General features: G+C 42.4%; 1 protein-coding gene and 1 non-coding gene across 6 annotated transcripts in view; one reads left to right on the top strand and one right to left on the bottom strand.

Annotated features, from left to right (window-relative positions):
* The first annotated feature begins 3,769 nt into the window (after positions 1-3,769).
* TRNAT-CGU (transfer RNA threonine (anticodon CGU)) lies at positions 3,770-3,844 on the top strand. Its single transcript has one exon. It is a non-coding gene; the product is annotated as a tRNA-Thr (tRNA).
* A 4,142-nt stretch (positions 3,845-7,986) lies between these two features.
* The window catches only part of TMEM41B (transmembrane protein 41B), a 33,567-nt gene continuing 15,391 nt past the window's right edge, over positions 7,987-26,162 (bottom strand). For 2 of the 5 annotated variants that reach the window (XR_008492320.2, XR_008492319.2), the window contains exons 3-8: positions 23,610-23,738; positions 15,776-15,869; positions 15,031-15,135; positions 13,781-13,919; positions 10,684-10,906; positions 7,987-8,383 (exon numbers count right to left, since the gene is read on the bottom strand). Coding sequence is in view for 2 of the 5 variants with exons in the window: in XM_054438372.2 (XP_054294347.1) it covers positions 10,737-10,906; positions 13,781-13,919; positions 15,031-15,135; positions 15,776-15,869; positions 23,610-23,738 (637 nt within the window). In the remaining 3 variants the exon portion in view is untranslated. Of the gene's footprint in view, positions 10,907-13,780; positions 13,920-15,030; positions 15,136-15,775; positions 15,877-15,902; positions 21,997-23,192; positions 23,739-26,162 lie in introns of those variants that run through there. The other 3 variants (XM_054438372.2, XM_054438374.2, XR_010127696.1) reach the window with 3 other exon arrangements.

Genomic DNA, 26,162 nt, shown 5'->3' with positions numbered 1-26,162 from the left:
AAAACAAAAAAACTGAAAACAATCCAAATACCTACCTATAGGAGACAAATTAAAGAAACTATAGTTTCTGCCAACACTGGAATACTATGCAGCTATAAAACAAAACAAGAGCAAGAAAAAAAAAGGAAAAACTGTGTAATATGTTATCAAATGTATAAAAAAGAGAAAAAAGAATTATGTATTTTTTTGTATATGCGTAGCCTATTTTTGGAAGCATAAACAAAACATTGTTAAAATTGATTGCTTCGGGTGTGGTGGCTCACGCCTGTAATCCCAGCACTTTGGGAGGCCAAGGAGGGCAGATCACTTGAGACCAGCCTGGCCAACATGGTGAAACCACGTCTCTACTAAAAATACAAAAAGTAGCCAGGCGTGGTGGCGGGCACCTGTAATTCCAGCTACTCAGGAAGCTGAGGCAGGAGAATCGCCTGAACCCAGGAGGCGGAGGTTGCAGTGAGCCAAGATTGCACCATTGCACTCCAGCCTGGGTGACAGCAAGACTCTGTCTCAAAATAAAAAATAAAATAAAATAAAAATCTGAAAAAAAAAATTGATTGCTTCTAGGGAAGGAAACTGAATGGCTGGGATCAGGAATAGAATGGAAATGTTTCACTGTACATTGTTTCATACTTTTTGAGGTTTAACCATAAGAATATATTACCTATTTGCATTAATCAGGGTTCTCCAGAGAAACAGAACCAACGGGATATATATAGATATAGAGAAAGAGATTTATTTTGAGAGATTGGCTCATATGATTACGAACACTGAGAAAGAAGTTCCACAATCTGCTATCTGTAAGCTGGAGGCTGAGGAAAGCCAGTGGTGTAATTCAATCTGAGTCTGGAGGCCCAAGAATCAGATGTCCAAGGGTAGGAGATGAACAATGTCCCAGCTCAAGAAGAGAGAGCAGGCCAGGCACGGTGGCTCATGCCTGTAATCCCAGCACTTTGGGAGGCTGAGGAGGGTGGATCACTTGAAGTCAGGATTTCAGACCAGCATGGCCAACATGGTGAAACCCCATCTCTACCAAAAATACAAAAATTAGCCAGGAGTGGTGGCATGCACCTATAATTCCAGCTACTTGGGAGGCTGAGGCATGAGAATTGCTTGAACCTGGGAGGTGGAAGTTGCAGTGAGCCCAGATCGCACCACTGCACTCCAGCCTGGATGACTGAGTGAGACTCTGTCTCACAAAAAAAAAAAAAAGAAGAGAGAAAGAGAGAGAACAAATTCTCCCTTCCTCTGCCTTTTTGATGAATTCAGGACCTCAGTGGACTAGATGATGCCCACCCACATTGGTGAGGGTGATCTCCGTCTACCAATTCAGATGCTAACCTCTTCTGGAAATGTTTTACAGACACACCCAGAAATAATGTTTCACTAGCTACCTGGGCATCCATTAGCCCAGTCACGTTGACACATAAAATGAACCATCACACTATTAAAAAATATGTAATAGTCCAGATGTGGTGGCTCATGCCTGTAATTCCAGCACTTTGGGTGGCTGAGGTGGGCGGATCACCTCAGGTCAGGAGTTCGAGACCAGCCTGACCAAAAAGGTGAGACTCCATCTCTACTAAAAATACAAAAATTAGCAGGGTATGGTGGCATGTGCCTGTAGTCCCAGCTACTCGGGAGGCTGAGGCATGAGAATTGCTTGAACCCAGGAGGCTGAGGTTGCAGTGAGCTGAGATTGAGCCATTGCACTCCAGCCTGGGCGACAGAGCAAGACTCCATCTGGAAACAAAAAACAAAAACATAAAACAACTGAGAAATACCTTTTACTGTGAATGTAAGCAATGCCTTGTGAATCCTTCCAGAGATAGCCTATACCTATGCTAGCATGGGTCAGCTCAACTCCACCCAGGCATAACCTGTCTACTTTCCAGCTCAGTATAGCATTCAAGAACACATCAGCTGATGAACTCACGGGTGCTCAAATGCTTTCTCTCCAACACTCAATGAGGAGTTCACCATGTACAATCAAAAAAATTCCACGTATCGTATAGAAAAAGTAAGTTTCACAAATATGGGCTTTCTTAAGACTAGAAACACCAATACATCTAGGGAAGTAGTGATGCACTCAGCTACCTCTAACGCATCTTTACAAAAGAAGTCACATATGCCTCACTTCCCCATACCCTGTGTCCCACTAGCCTCCAACACCTTGCCTGGAACCAGCATCAGGATCCTCATGTCTCTCAAACACAAGCTTCCTAAATCAGTTGAAAATTGGACATTACCCTTCATCTATCATAACCCACAGCAACAAAGAAGCCACAAAGAATAGCCTCAGGCTAACTCTGATACTCCATGGTGAGGAAGTATGAAGTTGAAGCAACAGGAGGAGCAAATTACTGATGACATCCCCAAGTGATGCAAGATGCAACTTTCCCAGATGTGTGACCTTGTGTATTTCTGTTTGAGCTTTTTTTTTTTTTTTTTTTTTTTTGAGATGTAGTCTCTCTTTGTCGCCCAGGGTGAATTGCAGTGGCGCTATCTCGGCTCACTGCAACCTCTGCCTCCTGGGTTCAAGCGGTTCTCTTACCTCAGCCTCCAGAGTAGCTAGGATTACAGGTGTGTGCCACCATACCCAGGTAATTTTTGTATTTTATTAGAGACAAGGGTCTCACTGTGTTGCCCAAGCTGGTCTGGAACTCCTTAGCTCAGGCAATCCACCTACTCAGCCTCCCAAACTGCTGGGATTACAGGCATGAGCCACCACACCCAGCCTGTTTGAGCTTATTTCTATGTGAGTAAGCATTTGTGCATAGTGGTAATCATGTATGTATATTATGTGCTTACATATATTAGATGTATGTGTGTTTGCATGTGTAAATAATTGTATGTGCGTACTTTATATGAGTGTGTGGGCCATGTGTGGTGGCTCATGCCTGTAATTCCAGCACGGGGAGGTCGAGGCAGGTGGATCGCCAGAGGTTAGGAGTTCGAGACCAGTCTGGTAACATGGTGAAACCCCGTCTCTACTAAAAATACCAAAATTATCCAGGTGTGGTGGCATGTGCCTGTAGTTCCAGCTACTCGGGAGGCTGAGGCAGGAGAATCGCTCAAACCCGGGATGCGGAGGTTGCAGTGAGCCAAGATCATGCCACTGCACTCCAGCCTGGGAGACAAGAGCAAAAGTCCATCAAAAAAAAAAAAAAAAGAAAGAAAGGAAAGAAAGAGAGAAAGGAAGGAAGAAAGGAAGGAGAAAGAAAGGAAAGAGAGAGAGAGAAAGAAAGGGAGAAAGAAAGAGAGAAAGAAAGTGAGAGAGAAAGAAAGAGAGAAAAGAGTGTGTGTGTGGAGGCTGAGACAGGGTAGGGTAGCTGGACCAAGGAAGCAAAAGAGTCCCTTTGGCTCTCCTACAAGACCAGGAGTAACTGCAGTGCTCCCCTCAGCCTCTTCCCCCTTCTCCCTGGGTCCCCCTAGGTTGAGAGTATTTTGAGAGTGTGGGTGGATGACTTTATCTGTGCTGCACTCACCCTTCCCCCTTACACTGTGAGCACAGTGGCCTCCTTATTCCCATCAGTTTGAGAGCCAGGAGCTTCCTAGGAAAGGCTGAATGATATAATGAAGGGAAGTGAATGGCACTTGGACCAGATCCCAAAAGGAAGATATATTTAGCTATCTAAATAGCTGAGCTGAGCTCTTAAAAGCTTTGGGGAATAAAATAATTGTTCTATATTTTGATTGCATGGTATTACACGATTACGTTTGCCAAAACCTATAGAACTGTATACTACAGGAAGCAAAACATCTTTTAGCTGCCTCCTTAGTGCAGTAGGTAGCGCGTCAGTCTCGTAATCTGAAGGTCCTGAGTTCGAGCCTCAGAGGGGGGTCACTTTATTAAGCTGGCAAAGGAACAAAAGCTTGTCTGTGTTTTGAGACAGTCATTTATTTATTTATTTATTTATTTATTTATTTAGACAGAGTTTCGCTCTTGTCGCCCAGGCTGGAGTGCAATGGTACGATCTCAGCTCACTGCAACCTCCGCCTCCCAGGTTCAAGTAACTCTCGTGCCTCAGCCTACTGGGTAGCTGGGATTACAGGCGCCCGCCACCACGCCCAGCTAATTTTTTTTTTTTTTTTTGAGATGGAGTCTCGCTCTGTCACCCAGGCTGGAGTGCAGTAGCATGATCTCGGTTCACTGTAACCCCCATCTCCTGGGTTCAAGCGATTCCCCTGCCTCAGCCTCCTGAATAACTGGGATTACAGGTGCTCGCCACCACAACCGGCTAATTTTTGTATTTTTAGTAGAGACGGGGGTTTCACCATGTTGGTCAGGCTGGTCTCGAACTCCTGACCTTGTTATCCGTCCACCTAGGCCTCCCAAAGTGCTGGGATTACAGGAGTGAGCCACCATGCTGGGCCTTTTTTTTTTTTTTTTTTTTTTTTGAGAGGGAATCTCGCTCTGTCACCCAGGCTGGAGTGCAGTGGCGGGATCTTCGCTAACTACAACCTTTGCTTCCGGGGTTTGAGCAATTCTCCTGCCTCGGCCTCCCGAGTAGCTGGGATTACATGTGCATGCCACCACACCCAGCTAATTTTTGTATTTTTAGTAGACACGGGTTTTGCCATGTTGGCCAGGCTGGTCTCAAACTCCTGACCTCAGGTGATCCACCCACCTTGGCCTCCGGAAGTGCTAGGATTACAGGCATGAGCCACCACGCCTGGCCTAATTTTTAAATTTTTAGTGGAGACGGGGTTTCGCTATGTTGGTCAGGCTGGTCTGTAACTTTGGGCCTCTAGCAATGTGCTTGCCTTGACCTCCCAAAGTGCTGGAATTACAGGTGTGAGCCACTGCTCCTGGTCCCAGATATCTTGTAATTAATACAGATATGTGGACCACAAAAGGTAATATAATTCCCGTGAAATGTAAAATACATAGATTTTTTTTGGTAAGCCTATACAAACTTCACCTAGAAAAAACACCACTCCAATGTAGTAGGTTTTGACAAACGTTGGAACTGACCAAAAGCCCCCCCCAAAACCATCTACCTGGGCTGCCAGGAGCAAGACAAAGTGAGAAGCAACTCAACTGACCACCTTTGAGGCTGGGACCCTGGGGTGATATAGCTGGGCCACTCCTTGGCCTGCTGCCTCAACTCCTGCCTGCCACCCTCAAGGTTTGCTAAACTCAAGTTGTGAGTTATCAGCATATGTAACCTGGCTCCAGGGGCCCTGCAGCTGACAGGCAGAGCTGCTGCTCATATTTGTGTACATCGTACCATGAGACACCATCATTGTACTCATTATTAATTTATATGGTTATGACAACAGTTTTCCAACAGATGGCAGTAAAGTATCTTAAGAAAGAGGCACCTGGCCAGGCACAGTGGTGCATGCCTGTAGTCCCAGCACCTTTGGAAGGCCTAGCTATGAGGATTGCTTCAGCCCAGAATTTCAAAACCAGCCTTGGCAATGCAGTGAGACTCAGAATCCCCACCCCCATCTCTACAAAGAAAAAAGAAAGGGGCATCTTCTTTATCTTTTTTTGAGATGGAGTCTTGTTCTGTCGCCCAGGCCAGAGTACAGTGGTGCGATCTTGGCTCACTGCAACCTTGGCCTGTCAGGCTCAAGCAATTCTCTCATCTCAGCCTCCCAAGTAGCTGGGATTACAGGAGCGCTCCACCATACCCTGGTATTGTTATTATTATTATGTGTATTTTTAGTAGAAATGGGGTTTCACCATGCTTCCCAGGGTGGTTTTGAAACTCCTGAGCTCAGGCAATCCGCCTTGGCCTCCCAAAGTGCTGAGATTACAGGTATGAGCCACCGTGCCCGGCGACATCCTTTTCTACTTCATCCAAAACCACCATATGAGCTAACAGTAGGGCTATGTTGCCCAGCGTCGTGCTAGCAAATAGCAGAACACAAGACTCTCAGAACCAGAAAGTCAACATTCATTGTGCTGTCTCATCACATGGCTTCCTCCTGTGCCTCTACTTCATCCTTTTCTTGTCTTCCATCCTCATTTATCAAATCCAACATTTCTCTACTAAATAGAAAAGCTGCTGGGCGCCGTGGCTCATGCCTGTAATGCCGGAACTTTGGGAGGCCGAGGCGGGTGGATCACCTGAGGTCAGGAGTTCCAGACCAGCCTGACCAACATGGTGAAACCCTCTCTCTACTAAAAACACAAAATTAGCCGGGCGCGGTGGCTCATGCCTGTAATCCCAGCACTTTGGGAGGCCGAGGGGGGTGGATCATGAGGTCAGGAGTTCAAGACCAGCCTGGCCAACCGGGGGAAACCCCGTCTCTACCAAAAATACAAAATTAGCTGGGCGCGATGGCAGGCACCTGTAATCCCAGCTACTCAGGAGGCTGAGGCAGGAAAATTGGTTGAACCCGGGAGGTGGAGGTTGCAGTGAGCTGAGATCACGCCACTGCACTCCAGACTAGGTGACAAAGCAAGACTCTGTCTCAAAAAAAAAAAAGTTAATTTACTTAAATGTGTGTGAAAGTATATTGTAAACTGTAAAACAAGCTATACAAAGCAAGGTATGCTTAATTTAATATTCTGAATTGGGGGCAGCTTATTAATCTTTCATTAATTTCAGAGAATCCTATCATGTCTGAGCTGTAAGGATCCTGGACCTTAGACCTCTTTATTCTAGATGAGAAAAATGAGGATGAGAGCTTAAGCAGTATCCTGCCTCAAGTCACCCAGACTAAGTTTGTCCCAGATAAAGAAAAATAATAATCAGAATACTGAAAACTGCAATGAGATGTATCTTCTAAACATCTTAACTATGACCACCGAATGATTATCAGGAAAGCTTCAGCCCTTTTGATTATACCCATTTTCAAAAAGCCAGAGAACTTTAAAAAGATTCCTTTATAAATAACTCATTGTATGTACTTGAAATATTTACTTGGCCAGGCGCGGTGGCTCACGCCTGTAATCCCAGCACTTTGGGAGGCTGAGGTGGGCGGATCACCTAAGGTCAGGAGTTCGTAACCAGCCTCAACATGGAGAAACCCCGTCTCTACTATAAAAATACAAAATTAGCCGGGCATGGTGGTGCATGGTGGCGCCATCTCGGCTCACTACAAGCTCCGCCTCCCGGGTTCATGCCATTCTCCCGCCTCAGCCTCCCTAGTAGCTGGGACTACAGGCGCCCGCCACCACGCCGGGCTAATTTTTTGTATTTTTAGTAGAGACGGGGTTTCACCATGTTAGCCAGGATGGTCTCAATCTCCTGACCTTGTCTCCACCCGCCTCGGCCTCCCAAAGTGCTAGGATTACAGGCGTGAGCTACCGCGCCTGCCCTGTTTTGTTTTTTTTGAGATGGAGTCTCACTTTGTCACCCAGGTTGTAGTACACTGGTGTGATCTTGGCTCACTACAACCTCTGCCTCCCGGGTTCAAGCGACTCTCCTGCCTCAGCCTCCCAAGTAACTGGGATTACAGGTGCACACCACCACGCCCAACTAATTTTTTATTTTTATTAGAGACGGGGTTTCTCCATGTTGGCCAGGCTGGTCTCAAACTCCTTATCTCAGGTGATCCACCCACCTTGGCCTCCGGAAGTGCTAGGATTACAGGCATGAGCTACCATGCCCGGCCATTTCATTGTTCTTAGTGGTGAAAATGTACATCAAAATTTAAGAATATACTTTTATTCAACAAAGAGTTTATTTTTAGTTTTTTGAGACAGAGTCTGGCTCTGTCGCCCAGGCTGGAATGCAGTGGCACAATTTCATCTCATGGCAACCTCCACCTTCTGGGTCAAGCGATTCTCTTGCCTAGCCTCCCAAGTAGCTAGGACTATAGGCGTGTGCCACCACACCTGGCTAATTTTTCATATGTTTAGTAGAGACAGGGTTTCGCTATGATGGCCAGGCTGGTCTTGAACTCCTGACTGCAGGTGATCCACCTGCTTCGACCTTCCAAAGTGCTGGGATTACAGGCATGAGCCACCTTGCCTGGCCAGAGTTTTTTAATGTAAGTACTTCCATGAAATAAATCCCAAATGTGACATTTAGGTTTCTCCAATACAATTTATTATTATTATTACATTTTAGCTTGCATTTACTAAGTGTCATGGAAATATTATACTCAAAATAACAGCGCTCCAGAGAAAGACCATTAACTAAGAAAGAACAGTTTCACTTTCTTAGCATGTCAACTTCTAGTTAGCCTGCTTGCCTCTGCACCACAGATGCTTGTCTTCTTGTGGTTATCATATAGTTGTCAAGCCAAAGCTTGAATTTACATGTGGCATCAGGCCAAGTCTGTGAATCCGTGAAGACAGGCCATCCACTGCATTGAGGGTACAGCCTGCTGAAGGGTCCTTTCTTGACAGTCAATGATGATGAATCTGGAAAAACTGTCTATTCTCTTAGGAGAAGAAAATATACCCCACCTAAAGTCGCAGCTACCATTAACAAAAAAAAAAAATTAGCAAAGGGAAAGAATCAATGGTAAGGACAGTAAATATACTCTGAGAATAGAGTAAGTACAATTTACACACGCTGGAGTAAATAGTGAAGCTTCTACTGAGTTCTACTGAGTCTAAGCTCTTTTATTTTTAAAATTCTGATAAAAATTTACTCAATTACATTTTATACATTAATATTTAGTGAATGTGTCCAAAAAGGCTATGATTAATTTATGTGTAAAAATAACAAAAGATTTATCAGTCTCTGGGCAATAAGAAAGGAAGAAAGCCTTGCTAGAAATAATAAATAATCTCACGCAAAAGGCCAGGTGACATAAGAATACTACAATAATCAATATATTTTCTTTGTATTTACAATAAAATCCATATGTTAATACTGTGATAGAAAAAATAATCAGTCCACATCATGTAATAAAAACAGGCTTTGAGGATGATTATACCTCTCATAATAAAAACATACAAGGATTTCTCACAGCTAAAGTAATTTTCAACATAATGACAGTCATGGGTGAAGGTAAAACTGACAGAGTACTTTAGATCAGCTATGTCCTACAGTCAAGGAATCAAGGGCATTACCCATTAACCAAGCAGCAAAAAGCACTTTCATTTTTCCAGAACTATTTAAATACAGTAGTTGCCATGTGATCAGTTAATTTTACTTTGTGAGTTAGATAAAGTAAAGACTAAATTGGGAAACTGCAATAAGTAATCAAAAGCAGCTCCAAACAAAAAAGCCATCAATAGAAACAAAAGGCATTTTTCTAGGTGCATCATGCATAAAAATAATAATTCCATAATATTATTAAATATATTCCTTAATGACCAGATTTATAAATGAGGTAAAATTTAGTCATTGGAACAAATAAACTATATTTAATCACTTGTGTTTTGCTGTCACTGTTTAAAATACTTAACTTAATGTCTAAAAACTACATACTCTTGAGTGTTTGCTTTTTAGAGCCCCTTGTGGGATATTAAAGAGCCGTAACAAATTATCTGAATATAAATTATCAATACCAGGCCGGGCACAGTGGCTCACACCTGTAATCCCAGCACTTTGGGAGGTGGAAGTGGACATATAGCCTGAGGTCAGGAGTTCAAGACCAGCCCGGCCAACATGGTGAAACCCCGTCTCTACTAAAAACACAAAAATTAGCCGGGCGTGGTGGCACACATCTGTAATCCCAGCTACTCAGGAGGCTGGGCCAGGAGAATCGCTTGAACCCAGGAGGCGGAGTTTGCAGTGAGCCGAGATCATGCCACGCACTCCAGCCTGGGCAACAGCAAGACTCCGTTTCAAAAAAAAAAAAAAATTATCAATACCAAATATGATACAGTTATGTAATACCCATTTTGTATATGCACAGTGGAAATACTGTAAAAAACTACAAGATAAAAGAAAACAGACTGGCCGGAACTTTAAATTTCAGATTAATCCATGATCAAAATCTAGACGATAAAAAACAAAAATAAAATTAACAAAATAGATAACTTGATATCCTTTCCATATTCAGTCGTCTACTAACATGCAATCTCCAAACAAATCCATTACCTCAAAAGAGGAAGAAAATGGGCTGGGCATCGTGGCTCACGCCTGTAATCCCAGCACTTTGGGAGGCCGAGGTGGGTGGATCACAAGGTCAGGAGATCGAGACCATCCTGCCTAACACGGTGAAACCCCATCTCTACTAAAAATACAAAAAAATTAGCCGGGCGTGGTGGCGGGCGCCTGTAGTCCCAGCTACTCGGGAGGCTGAGACAGGAGAATGGCGTGAACCCAGGAGGTGGAGCTTGCAGTGAGTGGAGATTGCGCCACTGCACTCCAGCCTGGGCGACAGAGCTAGACTCCGTCTAAAAACAAAAAAAAAAAAAAAAGAGGAAGAAAATGTAAATCTCTTTTTAAGTTTTCCAGTTTACGCTCTGAAAAAAGCCTAACATTAACAAAACCTGCAACACTACTTTAAAAAATCTAGAATTTAAAAATATTTTAGTTATTAAAGATAAAAAATATTCAATTAAATTGAATGAATTAGCTGGATCAACAATTTCCTAACACACTACTATTATCTACAGCTACCCTTGGTATAATAATTTATAAGATGTCTAAGATGTCTACCTTAACTATTGATAGCACTTTTCACAATATACCAATTTCCATTTTTACTTTCTTCTCCCCTTGTCACTTAAATGTATTACTTTAACTATCTGATAGGAAATTTTATTTTACAAATTCCTTAATTACTGAAGAAGTGATTTTAAAACATAAATGGATGCACCTGTTAATCCTGAGATGGTGATGACAGCAAAACTAAAAATCAGATGATTATTTTTACTCAAATTTCTGCTTTAGTTTTTTTTGGAAGATGGCTGGCAGAATAGAAAGAACAGCCAAGATCATCAGAATAAATATTGAGTTCCAGGAAACAGCTTCTCCTGCTGTTGTAAGTTGATGCAGTGTTGTTCCTGCCTTAATGGCTACAAAAGAAGGAGGTGCGACACCTGAAATAAAATATAAAAAGATACAGTAAAAACCACCAATTGTTTTTAAAAAATTAAAATGTTCTGTGTGCATAAAGTTTCTTAAAAGAACACAGCTATCTCCATTTTGGAAAAAAATTTAAGAATTTAAAGCTCAAGTTTATTTCCATATAAAGAATTCAATATTTCCTAGTCACCTCTTAAGGATAATGATTTTTTTTTTTTTGAGACGGAGTTTCACTCTTGTTGCCCAGGCTGGAGTGCGATGGCGCGATCTTGGCTCACTGCAACCTCCGCCTCCCCGGTTCAAACAATTCTCCTGCCTCAGCCTCCCGGGTAGCTGGGATTACAGTCATGCGCCACCACACCCAGCTAATTTTGTATTTTCAGTAGAGATGGGGTTTCTCCATGTTGGTCAGAATGGTCTCCAACTCCTGACCTCAGATGATCCGCCCACCTCGGCCTCCCAAAGTGCTGGGATTACAGGCATGAGCCCCCACACCTGGCCAGGATAATGAATTTTAAAAACCCAAGAAAAGTGCCCAGAGAATAATTTTACATTTATCAAAAATGCTTTTGTTTTCTCCCCATGAGAGTTTGACTCTATCGCACAGGCTTGAGTGGCGCAATCATCACTCATTGCAGCCTCAGTCTCCCGAGGCTCAGGTGATTGTCCCACCTCAGCTTTCTGAGCAGCTGGAACTACAGGCGTGTACCACCACACCCAGCCAAAATTTTTGTATTTTTTGTCGAGATGGGGTTTTGCCATATTGCCCAGGCTGGTCTCTGTAACTCCCAGGCTCAGGTAATTCACACGCCTCAGCCTCCCGAAGTGCTGGGATTACAAGCGTGAGTCACCACACCCAGACTATCAAAAACCTTACAAGAAAAAAAAAAAAGGCCCGGCACGGTGGCTCATGCGTGTAATCCCAGCACCTTGGGAGGCCAAGGCAGGCAGATCACCTGAGTTCAGGAGTTTGAGACCAGCCTGGCCAACATGGTGAAACTCCATCTCTACTAAAAATACAAAAATTAGCTGGGTATGTTGGCACACATCTGTAATCCCAGCTACTTGGGAGGCTGAGGCAGGAGAATCACTTGAACCCAGGACGCGGAGGTTGCAATGAGCCGAGATCACGCCACTGCACTCCAGCCTGGACGACAGAGAGAGAATCTGTCTCAAAAAGAGAAAAAAAAAAAAAAAAAAAAAAAGAAAGAAATGTGCTCTGTTCTAGCAATTTCAAGGTCAAGATACTCAAAGTGTGAGTAAAGAGAGCAGTGTATACAAAAGTACATAGAGAATGATGACATTTCACTAAAAATCAAAACAAAGGGAAATAAATTACTTTGGCCAAAGCTGAAAGTAACTAAATCTCTGGCTTTCACCTATAAAATGGAGATAGAAACAAAAATTCTCTCTTTAGATTCCATGGATATGACATTTAACAAAATTTAAAATTCCCCATGCTGATGTAAGTTTGTCCATTTTTTTTTCTTTTCTTTTCATTCTTTCCTTCTTTTTTTTTTTTTTTTTTGAGACAGTGTCCTGCTGTCGCCCAGGCTGGAGTGCAGTGGCACAATCTCGGTTCACTGCAACCTCTGCCTCCTGGGTTCAAGTGATTCTCCTGCCTCAGCCTCCTGAGTAGCTGGGACTACAGGCACCTGCCACCACATTCAGCTAATTTTTGTATTTTTAGTAGAGACAGGGTTTTACTATATTGGCCAGGCTGGTCTCGAACTCCTGACCTTGTGATCCACCCGCCTTGGCCTCCCAAAGTGCTGGGATTATAGGTGTGAACCACCGCGTCCAGCTAATTTTTTTTTTTAAAGTAGCAATAAATAATTGATTTTGGTTATTCTTTTCAAAAAGACATATTCTCACAAGTACTAACTTAAGCTTTAATAGGTATTCAATATGTAAGAAATCTGCTCATATTTTTGACATCTAAACAATTCAACTCGAACTGGAAAGAAGAGCAAAACACTCCTACAAAGAATCATGAGAATTCACAAAATATGTAAGTAATTTTCATGTCCACTGATTAATTTCAAAATCAAGTATTATTTCCTTAAAATCAAGAATGTTTGTTGATCCTTGCTTTTTCCATACTTTTGATAACATCCACAATAAATGCTGGTTTCAATAAAAGGAAAAATAGGATCAATTCTCTACTGAAAATTCAAGTTCAACATTTTAATACTTGATTTGAAAACAAAGGAGCTATTTTGCCAAAGCAACATCTACAAAAAAAAAAAAAAAAAAAAAAAAAAAAGGGCTGGGTGTGGTGGCTCACGCCTGTAAACCCCACACTTTGGGAGGCTGAGGTAGGCAGACCATGAGGTCAGGAATTCGGGACCAGCCTGGCCAACATGGTGAAACCCCATTTCTACTAATAATACAAAAATTAGCCAGACATGGTGGCGTGTGCCTGTAGTACCAGCATCCTGGGAGGCTGAGGCAGAAGAATCGCTTCAACCTGGGAGGGGGAGGTTGCCGTGAGCCGAGATCATGCCACTGTACTCCAGCCTGGGCGACAGATCGAGCCTCAGGGAAGGGGAAGGGACATAGGAGAAAATTGCTCAAAAAAGGCAATTTGATTTTTTTTCCTCTCCACTTAGAGGGACTGGAAGTTATAGGTCCTGCTTAACCCTATATCATTAAAACGATATACAGTAGAAAGTGCTCTTCTTTAAAGAGGCGACACAAAAATAACCTAAATCAACACAATTCAACAAACACTTCTGAGCATCTATTTATACAGCCAGGCTTTGTGCCCAAGAATTCTAGATGGTGCTGGCATAATCTGCAGAGAGCATGCATGTAATCTAGCTCAGCTGGACATTGTTAGATATGTACACAGTGAGCTCATACACAGCAAGAACCAGAGGGCTTACCTAGAAAAGTACCAATAAAAAAAACTTTCAATGGCACGTTTATCACAGGAGATGTGATATTAATAAACCAATTAGGCAGAAATGGTGTTATTCTCAAAAATATAATGTAGTTAATGAGATGTTCTCTATGACGTTCAACCTGTCATAAGAAAGAAAAGAATTAGCATCAGATGAGAACAACTTCAAAATAAGTTGCTTAATATAAACACCTTATTTCAAATTCTCATTCCTGATACTTCAGAGTATACCCAATAGAAATGATCAGGCTGGCATGGTGGTTCATGCCTGTAATCCCAGAACTTTGGGAGGCCGAGGTGGGCGGATCACCTAAGGTCAGGAGTCCGAGAACAGCCTGGCTAACATGGTGAAACCCGTTTCTACTAAAAATACAAAAAACTAGCCAGGCGTGGTGGCATGTACCTGAAATCCTAGCTACTTGGGAGGCTAAGGCAGGAGAATCGCTTGAACCCAGGAGGCAGAGGTTGCAGTGAGCCAAGATCACGCCATTGCACTTCAGCTTGGGCAACAAGAACGAAACTCTGACTCAAAAATGAAAAGAAAAGAAATGATCAAAAAAGGCCAGTGGTGACTCATGCCTGTAATCCCAGGACTTTGGGAGGCTGAGGCAGGTGGGCCACCTGAGGTCTGGAGCTTGAAACCAGCCTGGCCAACATGGTAAAACCCTGTCTCTACTAAAAATACAAAAAATTAGCCAGGCGTGGTGGCATGTACCTATAATCCCAGCTACTCGGGAGGCTGAGGCAGGCAGAATTGCTTGAACCCAGGAGGTAGAGGTTGCAGTGAGCCGAGGTCATGCCACTGCACTCCAGCCTGGGTGACAGAGTAAGACTCCGTCTCAAAAAAAAGAAAAGAAAAAAATGCACTGGGAGTTGGCTGATACAAGTTTCGATAACACATGCACACAATACTGCATTAACATAAAACGGATAGGTATCTAATTATGTGGATGCCTTTATATTGACACTCTGACTTCTCTGCTGATTAAATTTACTAAGATAAAGAATTAAAATTACCATCACAGGTCTGAAACATTTGTATTTGAAATTATTAACATTCATATTTGCCTACCACCTATTTTTATTTGGTCAGAAGATAATTCTTATTACTTGAGTTAACTTAGGAATTAATTTATGTTGGGTTAATACATGTAGTTAATTCATGTAGGGACTAAACACAGACCTTCCAATTAATAAAGAGTTACATCAAATAATTTAAAAATACATGTTTACCTGCTGTGACCATTTTACTGCTTTCTCTGTTAGGTATTTGTATACTACTGGTCTCCCAACTAAATAGGAAAGCATATAACAGAAAGAGGCACCAAGTCCAGAACACTGGAAAACGAAAGAAACCATAAGCATTTTGTATTTTTCCATCTTACACACATTGATTTATTCACCTGAGTAAAAGCTCAATTAATTTACTTCTTTCGGAGGTGGGGAGGGTACTCTGCATGACATCTCTTGTGCAAAGATGATCTAGTACTTTCTCAGACCAAAATGTACCTCAAATGAGATCAGCTAAAACAAACTGGCACTTGTGATTATACCTAGTGACTATATCCAAATAATTAATGCTAGGCCTTAGCCTAAGAATAAAATTTCAGGAGCCAATTTCCACCCCCCCCCACCCCCCCCAGACCCCCCAGTTCCTAAGCTTGAAAACACCACCTCTGGCCCTGGGACTTAACTCATTGTGCTCACCAACACTCCTTGGACTGTTGCAGTTACAAAATCCAATAGGAAAGAAAAGCTAAAACATAGCTTATAAATGCAACTAAGTCTATAATTGGTCTGTTCTGGGGGAAAAACATTATAACACCTCCTTGTGGAGGGACTTTAACATTAATTCCTCTTCAACTAATGAGTTTATGCTTACATAGACTAGTGGGATTAAAGTATCATCATCATCCTCATCATTCTATTGTTTTTGTTTTTTTTTTTCAGTCTCCCAATTTTATTTTTTCATACTTACCAAACAAACAAGAAATAAGGCTAGTGGAAAGGGATAAAGAAACCCTGAGAGTATACTGAGAAATATAGAGCCTGGAATAGCAAATGTTTGCAAGCTGGTAACTTTTAAGTTAAGGATTAGAACATAATTAAGTAGAATTTTAAAAGACAAATGTAACATTTCAGGAAAAAAGTATAAATACAAAAATTATCATATAATGAGATTATATCCAAAGGTTTAGCTTCTAAGTTGACCATTTACTAAACAGTATCATAAATACTAGTAAGTGTGTGCTACTAAAAGGTTTCCAAGACAAAAATCCATACGTTCTAGATAGAGAGAAACCAGGCACTTTGGGGGAGAAACAAAAGAAAAAAGAAAAGGTCTTCCGTAATCTTTTAGTGCTTCTCTAATACATTTTATTTTACTCCCAAATGGTTTCAGGGAAATCATGTACATACAATTATTTCTAATTTTACTATGAGGGTTTACCTAAATTCACTACTCATTTTAAAGGAACAGGAACTAGAAGAGAATAAAAGAAAATAACAAAAATAAGAATAGAAATTACAAAATATAGTAAAAGTCACAAATCTTATTTGAGAAGGGGTCTTGCTTTGTCACCCAGGCTGGAACGCAGTGGCACACTCATGGTTCACTGCAGCCTCAAATGCCCAAGCTCAACCAATTGTGCCACTTCAGCCTCGCAAGTAGCTGGGATCACAGACGTGTCACCACACCAATTTTTATTATTTGTAGAGATGAGGTCTGGCTGAGTTGCCCAGGCTAGTCTTGAACTCGTGGGCTCAAACGATCCTCCCACATTGGACTCCCGAAGTGTTGAGGTTACAGATATGAGCGACTACACCCGAGCCACAAATCTTGTTTTCAAAATAGAATTTTTTTTTACTTTCCTGTCGTTCCCAGTTTGGATCTGAACCTTTTTCCCCTCTAATACGATTTACTCACAAGTCAAAGTGAATTCCCTCAACATCTCTCCATCTATCTTCACTCATTAACTATTCCTTTTTCTCTAGTTCCCATTTTACTCATGTTCTCATTTCAATCTACTCCTCCTTCCTCCTGGGCTTTTTCACCTTCAACTCTGTTCTCTTTCATAGGATGCCTCCTCTAGAAAACTACTCAGTTGCCTATAACTTAAAAAACAACCTCAACCAGGGTATCCTATCCAGCTACTGCTCATCTTCACTTCCTCAGAGGAGATTCTCTCCTTGTTCCCTGTGACCTGCTTTACTATTCCACTATGCTATTGAAACTTCCTCATACTCAATAATAACTTTTTCTCAATAGTCACCTTTCAGTGATCCTCGCATAGCATTAGAATTCATCCTGCATGGAACATGGCTTCAGTGAACTGTACTTTTTCTTCTACATTACAGGTAATTTCTTCTCTACATTTTTCTCTTTGCCCTCAAATCTGAAATTTCTCTAACATTCTGTTAGCCACATAATCCCTTTTCTTTGATAAATTTGGCAATTTCCATGGCTTCAAGTATCAACCACATATAGTCCTAAAAACTCGAAATTCTCTTTGGTTCATCAGCCTCAAATTTTCCACCTGTCTCCTACATGTCTCCATCAAAAACAAAACACACACACACACACACACACACACACACACACACACTTTTTGGGTTAAGACTGTACTATATGGGCCAGGTGGGGTGGCGCATGCCTGTAATTCCAGCACTTAGGGAGTCCGAGGCAGGTGGATCACAAAGTCAGGAGATTGAGACCATCCTGGCCAACATGGTGAAACCCTGTCTCTACTAAAATACAAAAAATTAGCCGGGCGTGGTGGTGGGCGCCTGTAGTCCCAGCTACTCGGGAAGCTGAGGCAGGGGAATCGCTTGAACCCGGAAGGCAGGAGATTGCAGTGAGCCGAGATCTCGCCGCTGCATGCCAGCCTGGCAACAGAGCGAGACTCCATCTCAAAAACAAAACAAAACAAAACATCATATTATGGATAGTTTCACACATATATAAATGTAGAAATACTCAATGTAAATGACAAGTTGATGGGTGCAGCAAACCAACGTGGCACACGTATACCTATGTAACAAACCTGCACGCTGTGCACATGTACCCCAGAACTTAAAGTATAATAATTAAAAAAAAAAAGAAAAAAAAAAAGAAAGCAAGACTCCAAAGGATGAAAGGAGAGGAGATAAATGGAAATTTTCCCTTGAGGAAATTGAGAGAAGCAGAAATAAATGAGGACAAGTTCCAGGGAAGTATTTTGTTGTTTTTGTTGTTACTGTTTAATGCAACTGTATTTTTTCTTTCCCCAAAATTTGGTGCAATTCCTACTTCTCTGAAAAGGAAACCTAAAATTACAGCTGAAATTGGGGGAAAAAAAAACGAAGTAGAGAAACTAGTGTTATGATGCCCTATATTAACATAGTTCAGGCTGGGCACGGTGGCTCCCACCTGTAATCCCAATACTTTAGGCAGCTGAGGGTGGATCATTTGAGACTAGGAGTTGAAGAACAGCCTGGCCAACATGATGAAACCCTGTCTTTAATAAAAATACAAAAATTGGCCAGGCACACTGGCTCATGCCTGTAATGCCAGGTACTCAGGAGACTGGGATACAAGAATCACTTAAACCCAGAGAGCAGAAGTTGTAGTGAGCCGAGATCATGCCACTGACCTCTGGCCTGGGAAACAGAGTGAGACTCTGTTTCAAAAAAAAAATAAAAATAAAAATAAGGCTGGGTGCGGTGGCTCATACCTGTAATCCCAACACTTTGGGAGGCCAAGGCAGGTGGATCATGAGGTCAGGAGTTCGAGACCAGCCTGCCCAGCATAGTGAAACCACGTCTCTACTAAAAATACAAAAATTAGCTGGGCGTGGTGGTGCATGCCTGTAGTCCCAGCTACTTGGGAGGTTGAGGCAGGAGAATCGCTTGAACCCAGGAGGCAGAGGTTGTGGTAAGCCGAGATTGTGCCATTGCACTCCAGCCTGGGTAACAGAGTGAGACTCCATCTCATAAATAAATAAACAAAGACCAGGTGCAGTGGCTTATGCCTGTAATCCCAGCACTTTGGGAGGCCGAGGCGGGTGGGTCACCTGAGGTCAGGAGTTTCAGACCAGACGACCAATATGGTAAAACGCCGTCTCTCCTAAAAATACAAAAATTAGGCCGGGCACGGTGGCTCACGCCTGTAATCCCAGCACTTCGGGAGGCTGAGGCGGGCGGATCACGAGGTCAGGAGATCGAGACCATCCTGGCTAACACGGTGAAACCCCATCTCCACCAAAAAAATAAAAAAAATTAGCTGGGCATGGTGGCGGGCATCTGTAGTCCCAGCTACTCGGGAGGCTGAGGCAGGAGAATGGCATGAACCCAGGAGGCGGCGCTTGCAGTGAGCCAAGATCACGCCACTGTACTCCAGTCTGGGTGACAGAGCAAGACTCCGTCTCAAAAAAAAAAAAAAAAATTAGCCAGGCATGGTGGCATGTGCCTATAGTCCCAGCTGCTCGGGAGGCTGAGACAGGAGAATCACTTGAGCACAGGAAGCAGAGGTTGTAGCGAGCCCAGATCGCGCCACTGCACTCCAACCTGGGCAACAAGAGCGAGACTCTGTCTCAAAAAATAAATAAATCAATAAAATAAATAAAAATTAAAACACCACATTTTTCAATGTCCGAATATTTTAATATCATTAAAATAATTCCTTTTCTGCCAGGCGCAGTGGCTTACACCTGTAATCCCAGCACTTTGGGAGGCTGAGGCAGGTGGATCACGAGGTCAGGAGTTCAAAGAATACAAAAAATTAGCTGTGCGCAGTGGCAGGTGCCTGTAATCTCAGCTACTCCAGAAGCTGAAGCAGGAGAATTGCTTGAACTTGGGCAGCGGAGGTTGCAGTGGGCCGAGATCGCGTCGCTGCACTCCAGCCTGGGAAACACAGTGAGACGCCGTCTCAAAAAATAATAATAATAATAAAAATAAATTCTTTTTTTGTTTGAGACTGAGTCTCGTTCTGTCGCCAGGCTGGAGTGCAGTGGCATGATCTCGGCTCACTGCAACCCCTGCCTCCCAGGTTCAAGCGATTCTCCTGCCTCAGCCTCCCTAGTAGCTCGGATTATAAGCGTGCACCATCGCGCCCAGCTAATTTTATTTTTAGTACAGACAGGTTTCACCATGTTGGCCAGGATAGTCTCTATCTCCCGACCTCGTGATCCACCCTGCTTGGCCTCCCAAAGTGCTGGGATTACAGGTGTGGCCACCATGCCCAGCCAATTCCTTTTTTTTTCCTTTCGTTTTTGAGGTAGGAGTCTCGCTCTGTCGCCCAGGCTGGAGGGCAGTGGCGTGATCTCAGCTCACTGCAATCTCCGCATCCCGGGTTCAAGCAATTCTCTGCCTCAGCCTCCCGAGTAGTTGGGATCACAGGCACCTGCCACCACAACTGGCTAATTTTTGTATTTTTAGTAGAGACAGGGTTTCACCATCTTGGTCAGGTTGGTCTTGAACTCCCGACCTCGTGATCCACCTGCCTCCGCCTCCCAAAGTACTGGGATTATAGGTGTGAGCCACCGTGCCTGGCCTCCTTTTCTTTTTAACATAAATATAATACCATTGTCAGACTTCAAGAAATTAACTATAATTCCTTATTGTCCTAAAGACTAGTCTGATCAGAATCTAAAAATCCACACAAAGTATTTGCTCAAAGGATCACTTAAGCATAAGGTCTTTATTTATTTTTTCTTTCTTTCAATTTACTGAAGAAACCAGATCATTTGTAGAATTTACCATTTACTGATTTTTGCCTATTGGATACTTAGGGTAGTTTATGTTCTATCCTTTATCTTATACTAGTAGTCAAAACTATGCTTACTTTTGCATGGGAATGTGACTTGAGCTTAACTTTGTTTAGATTTCTCTTCTCTTACACTGAAAAATCTTGGTTCTCGGTAACACCAACATAGTTGCCTATTTGTGCTTTATATACTATGAAACATATTTTAAAGTAAATGTATAAAATATATACTATGCATTAGTATTAATAATCTAAAACGTTTCCACATATTTAAATATTTTACAACATTATTACTAACAATATGATTATTAAAAACAGTTTTAAGATTTTTGGCTAGGCCTGGTGACTCACGCCTGTAATCTCAGCACCTTGGGAGGCTGAGGTGGGAGGATCACTTGAGCCCAGGAGTTCCAGTTCGAGACCAGCCTGGGCAACATGATGAAATCCCATCGCTACAAAAAAATACATGAAGAGACGGGATTTCTTCATGTTGGTCATGCTGGTCTTGAACTCCCATCCTCAGGTGATTAGCCTACCTCGGTCTCCCAAAGTGCTGGGATTACAGGTGTGAGCCACCACACCCGGCCCTGATAATACTATTCTTAATTTTTGAGGAACTGCCATACTATTTTCCATAGTAGCTGCATCATTTTGCATTCCCACCAACAGTGCTCAAGGGTTCCAATTTCTCCACATCCTTGCCAACACTTGTTATTTTGTTTCATAGTAGCCATCCTAATGAGTGTGAGGTTGCTTTTGATTCTTAAGCTTCCTGCTATTCTCTTTTTTCATTTTGATTTTGTAATTATGTAAAACATTTACTTGGTTCTAAAGTCAAACCTATGCTAAGAAAAGTTTCAGTCCTACCATTTTCTCTCTCTCCTTACAGGTAAACATTTTTACTGGTTTATTTATTTGAGATACAGTCTCACTCTGTTACCTAGGCTGGAGTGCAGAGGCTAAATGCTTCGCTGTAGCCTCAACCTCCCTGGGCTCAGGTGATCTTCCCACCTCAGCCTCCCAAGTAGCTAGGACTACAGGCATGTACCAAGACACCCGGCTAATTTTTGTATTTCTCGTAGAAACAGGGTCTAGCTACATTGCCCAAGCCAGTCTCAAACCGCTGGCCTCAAGCAATCCTCCTACTTAAGCCTCCCAAAGTGCTGGGATTACAGGAATGAGCCACTACACTCGGCCAGTTAGTTTTTTTAGAAAAATATAAGATACTTATGTATATGAGTGTACTCATATTATCCCCTTCTTAGATAAAACACAGCATATCTGTTTACTATTTTGCCCTTTGTTCTTTCACTTATCTGTATATTGTGAGTTAATACCTCAACAACATATGGATACTTCTGATTCTTTTTATTTTTGTTATTTTTATTTTTTGGGGATGGAATCTTGCTCTGTCACCAAGGCCGGAGTGCAGTGGCACGATCTCGGCTCACTGCAACCTCCACCTCCTGGGTTTGGGTGATCCTCCTGCCTCAGCCTCCTGAGTAGTTGGGATTACAGTCGCGCATCACCACGCGCAGCTAATTTTTGTATTTTTAGTAGAGATGGCGTTTCACTATGTTGGCCAGGCTGGTCTGAACTCCTGACCTCACGTGATTCACCCGCCTCGGCCTCCCAAAGTGCTGGTATTACAGGCATGAGCCACCATACCTGGCTACTTCTGATTCTTCTTAAATAGCTATATAATATCCCAGTGTTGTCAGTCGTGGCGGCTCATGACTGAAATCCCAGCACTTTGGGAGGCTGAGGAGCTCAGGAGTTCAACACCAGCCCAGACAACATAGAAAAACCTGGCTTCTACAAAAAAATCAAAAAATTAACTGGCTGTGCCTGTGGTTCCAGCTACTCGGGAGGCTGAGGTGGGAGGATCACTTGAGCCCAGGAGGCTGAGGCTGCAGTGAGCCATGATCATGCCACTGCACTCCAGCCTGGGTGACAGGGGGAGAACCTGTCTCAAAAAAAAAAAAAAAAAAAAAAAAAAAAGCCAGGCGCAGTGGCTCTCACCTGTAATCCCAGCACTTTGGGAGGCTGAGATAGGCAGATCATCTGAGGTCAGGGGTTCGAGACGACCCTGGCCAACATGGTGAAACCCCGTCTCTACTGAAAATACAAAAATTAGCCAAGCATGGCGACAGGCGCCTGTAATCCCAGCTACTTGGGAGGCTGAGACTGGAGAATCGCTTGAACCTAGGAGGTGGAGGTTGCAGTGACCGGAGATTGTGGCAGCCTGTGTGACAAGAGCGAAACTTCATCTCAAAAAAAAAAAAAAAAAAAGTTGGTTTAAAAGAGATGATTACTTTTACAACATCAAGAGGTAAATTACGTCTTTCATTAACCGAGAAGATGTGGAAAACAGCTTGGATAAGAATAAAAGATATTAACAAATCAGAAATGAAAATTAAACTCTGCAATTTGCAAAATTAAGCACCCACAGCATAAGCAGTTTGAAATAAAGCTATTTTCCTGACTAGTTAAAATGTAATATACTTCTATAAAATATACATCAAAAATTGTAAAACATTCATTCCTTTGAATAAGTATCTCAAGAATTTTTACAAAAGAAACAATGCAAGAAAAAAACATGAACAAAGGAGATTCATAATACATATCTATAAAAATTAATAACAAATTATACCTCCAAACCTAAGAGAACAATTATAAAAATACTATGGTGACTAGTAATTCAAAATAATTATATAAACTAGTATCATCAGTTAATGAACACAATGATAAATCAAACCCATAAAATAAACATCTTAATAATATGCAGTAAAGGAAAATGTTTGATAAGTGAAAAAAGCAGAATACAAAAGAACTTGTAATAAATATTCAGACATATTAATTCAGAACAATTCAGACATATTAATTCAGAACAATTAGTTCAGGAAATAGGATTAAAGTGATAATTTTTTCCATTTTAATTTTTCAATTAATATTGTTACACTGCAATAACAAATTTTAAAAGGAAAATAGTTATGTATAAATGAAGAGCAGATCTTTTACACTTTTTCTTGAACAAAATTAGAAAACATTTTTTCAGTTAAAAGGATACAAAATATATGTAGCAAAATAAGCTACAAGTACTTGAACATAAAAGGTGTCCTTGTATTTGGATAAAACTTTTCCTAGAGCCTTGGCATCATCCATATCTCTGGGAACCTTCATATTCACTCTTTCTTCTCTAAAGAAATAAAGTGAAAAATTTTAGAACAGAATTATGCGAAGATAATATCAAAGTCAAGTTCACAACATGAAATTTTATCCAAAATGATTTGATGCCTTGATCTGTTAAGTCTAAATTAGCAATTTTTAAGTATAAAAGTTTATAATTTTTCTTTTGTTTTGAGACATGGAGTCTTGCTCTGTTGCCCAGGCTGCAGTGCAGTGGTGGAATCTCAGTTCACTGCAATCTCTGCGTCCCAGGTACAAACGATTCTCCTGCCTCAGCCTTCTGAGAAGCTGGGATCACAGGCGTGCACCACCATGCCCAGCTAACTTTTGTACTTTTAGTAGATAGGGAGTTTCACCATGTTGCCAGGCTGGTCTCAAACTCCTGTGCTCAAGTAATCCTCCTGCCTCGGCCTCCCAACGTGCTGGGATTACAGGAGTGAGCCACCGCACCTGGCCTATAAATTATTATTAACTTCATTTTATTTTTATTATTTTTTTTGACAGAGTCTCACTCTGTTGCCCAGGCTGGAGTGCATTGGCATGATCTCGGCTCAGTGCAACCTCCACCTCCTGGGTTCAGCTGAGTTTCCTGCCTCAGCCTCCCAAGTAGCTGGGATTACAGGCACATCCCACCATGCCTGGCTAATTTTTGTATTTTTAGTAGACACGGGGTTTCACCACGTTGGCCAGGCTGGTCTCAAAACTCCTGACCTCAGGTGATCCACCCGCCTTGGCCTCCCAACGTGCTGGGATTACAGGAGTGAGCCACCATGCCCGGCTATAAATTATTTTTTAATGCTTTAATATAATTTCATGAGACAGGCAATTTTTTCTTTTTAATGTCTCAGCAGAATCAGAGACAGGTAATTTATATATGAAGGTTCTGGATGACGCAAACCAAGGGTTAAAGGCATTTGTTCCAACATGGAAACAAATTTTAACTTCAATATAAGAAATGAACCACTGGCCAGGCACGTGGTGGCTCACGCCTGTAATCCCAGCACTTTGGGAAGCTGAGGCAGGTAGATCGACTGATGTGAGGAGTTCGAGACCAGCCTGGCAAACATGTTGAAACCCCATCTCTATTAAAAATACAAAAATTAGCTGGGCATGGTGGTGCACACCTGTAATCCCAGCTACTCGGGAGGCTGGGGCAGGAGAATCACTTGAACCCGGGAGGCGGAGGCTGCAGTGAGCCTCCAGCCTGGGCAAGAGTGAGACTCCGTCTCAAAAAAAAAAGAAAGAAAAAAGAACCACTGATGTTAGTATATTAAAAACATTTAACATCATTTTGGGTAATCCTGATGATAAACTAAATAATAGTTTACAATGAAAATTAAGTAAAAATGTAACAAATTCACAGTTCAAACACTTTCTTGAATATCACAGATCAAAGTCCACAAAAAACTGCCAAGTTTTCCATTACTTTTACTCTATATTTCGTACTTTGTTTGGAATTGAATGATTTCTTGCTTAGAAAAGCCTCGAATAATCACCTTTGTGTTTCATGCATATTATGATCATTTCTGGTTTTTGTTTGTTCTATAGGCAGGCTCCCATGCTCTGTCACCCAGGCTGGATGGAGTGCAATGGCACGATCATAGCTCAATATTACCTCCATCTCCTCGGTTCAAGTGATCCTCCCACCTCAGCCTACTGAGTAGCTGGGACTGCAGGCACATGCCACTATGCTCTGCTAGTTGTTTTTTTTTTTTTTTTTTTTTAGACAGAGTCCTGCTCTGTCACCCAGGTTGGAGTGCAGCGGCGCGATCTCGGCTCACTGCAAGCTCCGCCTCCCGGGTTCACGCCATTCTCCTTCCTCAGCCTCCCAAGGAGCTGGGACTACAGGCACCCACCACCACGCCCAGCTAATTTTTTTATTTTTAGTAGAGATGGGGTTTCTCCATGTTAGCCAGTCTGGTCTCGAACTCCTGACCTCAGGTGATCCGCCCACCTCGGCCTCCCAAAGTGCTGGGGTTACAGGCATGAGCCACCGCGCCAGGCCACTCTGCTAATTTTAAAATTTTTTATAGGCTGGGCGTGGTGGCTCAGGCCTGTAATCCCAGCACTTTGGGAGGCCAAGGTGGGTGGATCACAAGGTCAGGAGTTCAAGACCAGCCTGGGCAGCACGGTGAAACTCCATCTCTACTAAAAATACAAAAATTAGCCAGGCATGGTGACACACATCTACAGTCCCAGCTACTTGGGAGGCTGAGGCAGAAGAATCGCTTGAACTGGGAGGTGGGGGCTGCAGTGAGCCAACATCACACCACTGCACTCCAGCCAGGGCGACAGAGTGAGACTCTGTTTCAAAAAAATAAATAAATAAATGTTTTTTGTACAGATGGGGTCTCGCTATGTGACCCAGGCTGTTCTCAAACTCCTGGATTCAAGTGATCCTCCCAAAGTGCTAGGACTAAAAGCATGAGTCCTC

Source organism: Pongo pygmaeus, chromosome 9, assembly GCF_028885625.2.
Source record: "Pongo pygmaeus isolate AG05252 chromosome 9, NHGRI_mPonPyg2-v2.0_pri, whole genome shotgun sequence".
NCBI classification, from domain to species: domain Eukaryota; kingdom Metazoa; phylum Chordata; class Mammalia; order Primates; family Hominidae; genus Pongo; species Pongo pygmaeus.
Note: the sequence above shows the minus strand (reverse complement) of the source record. Positions and strands in the feature narration are given on the sequence as shown.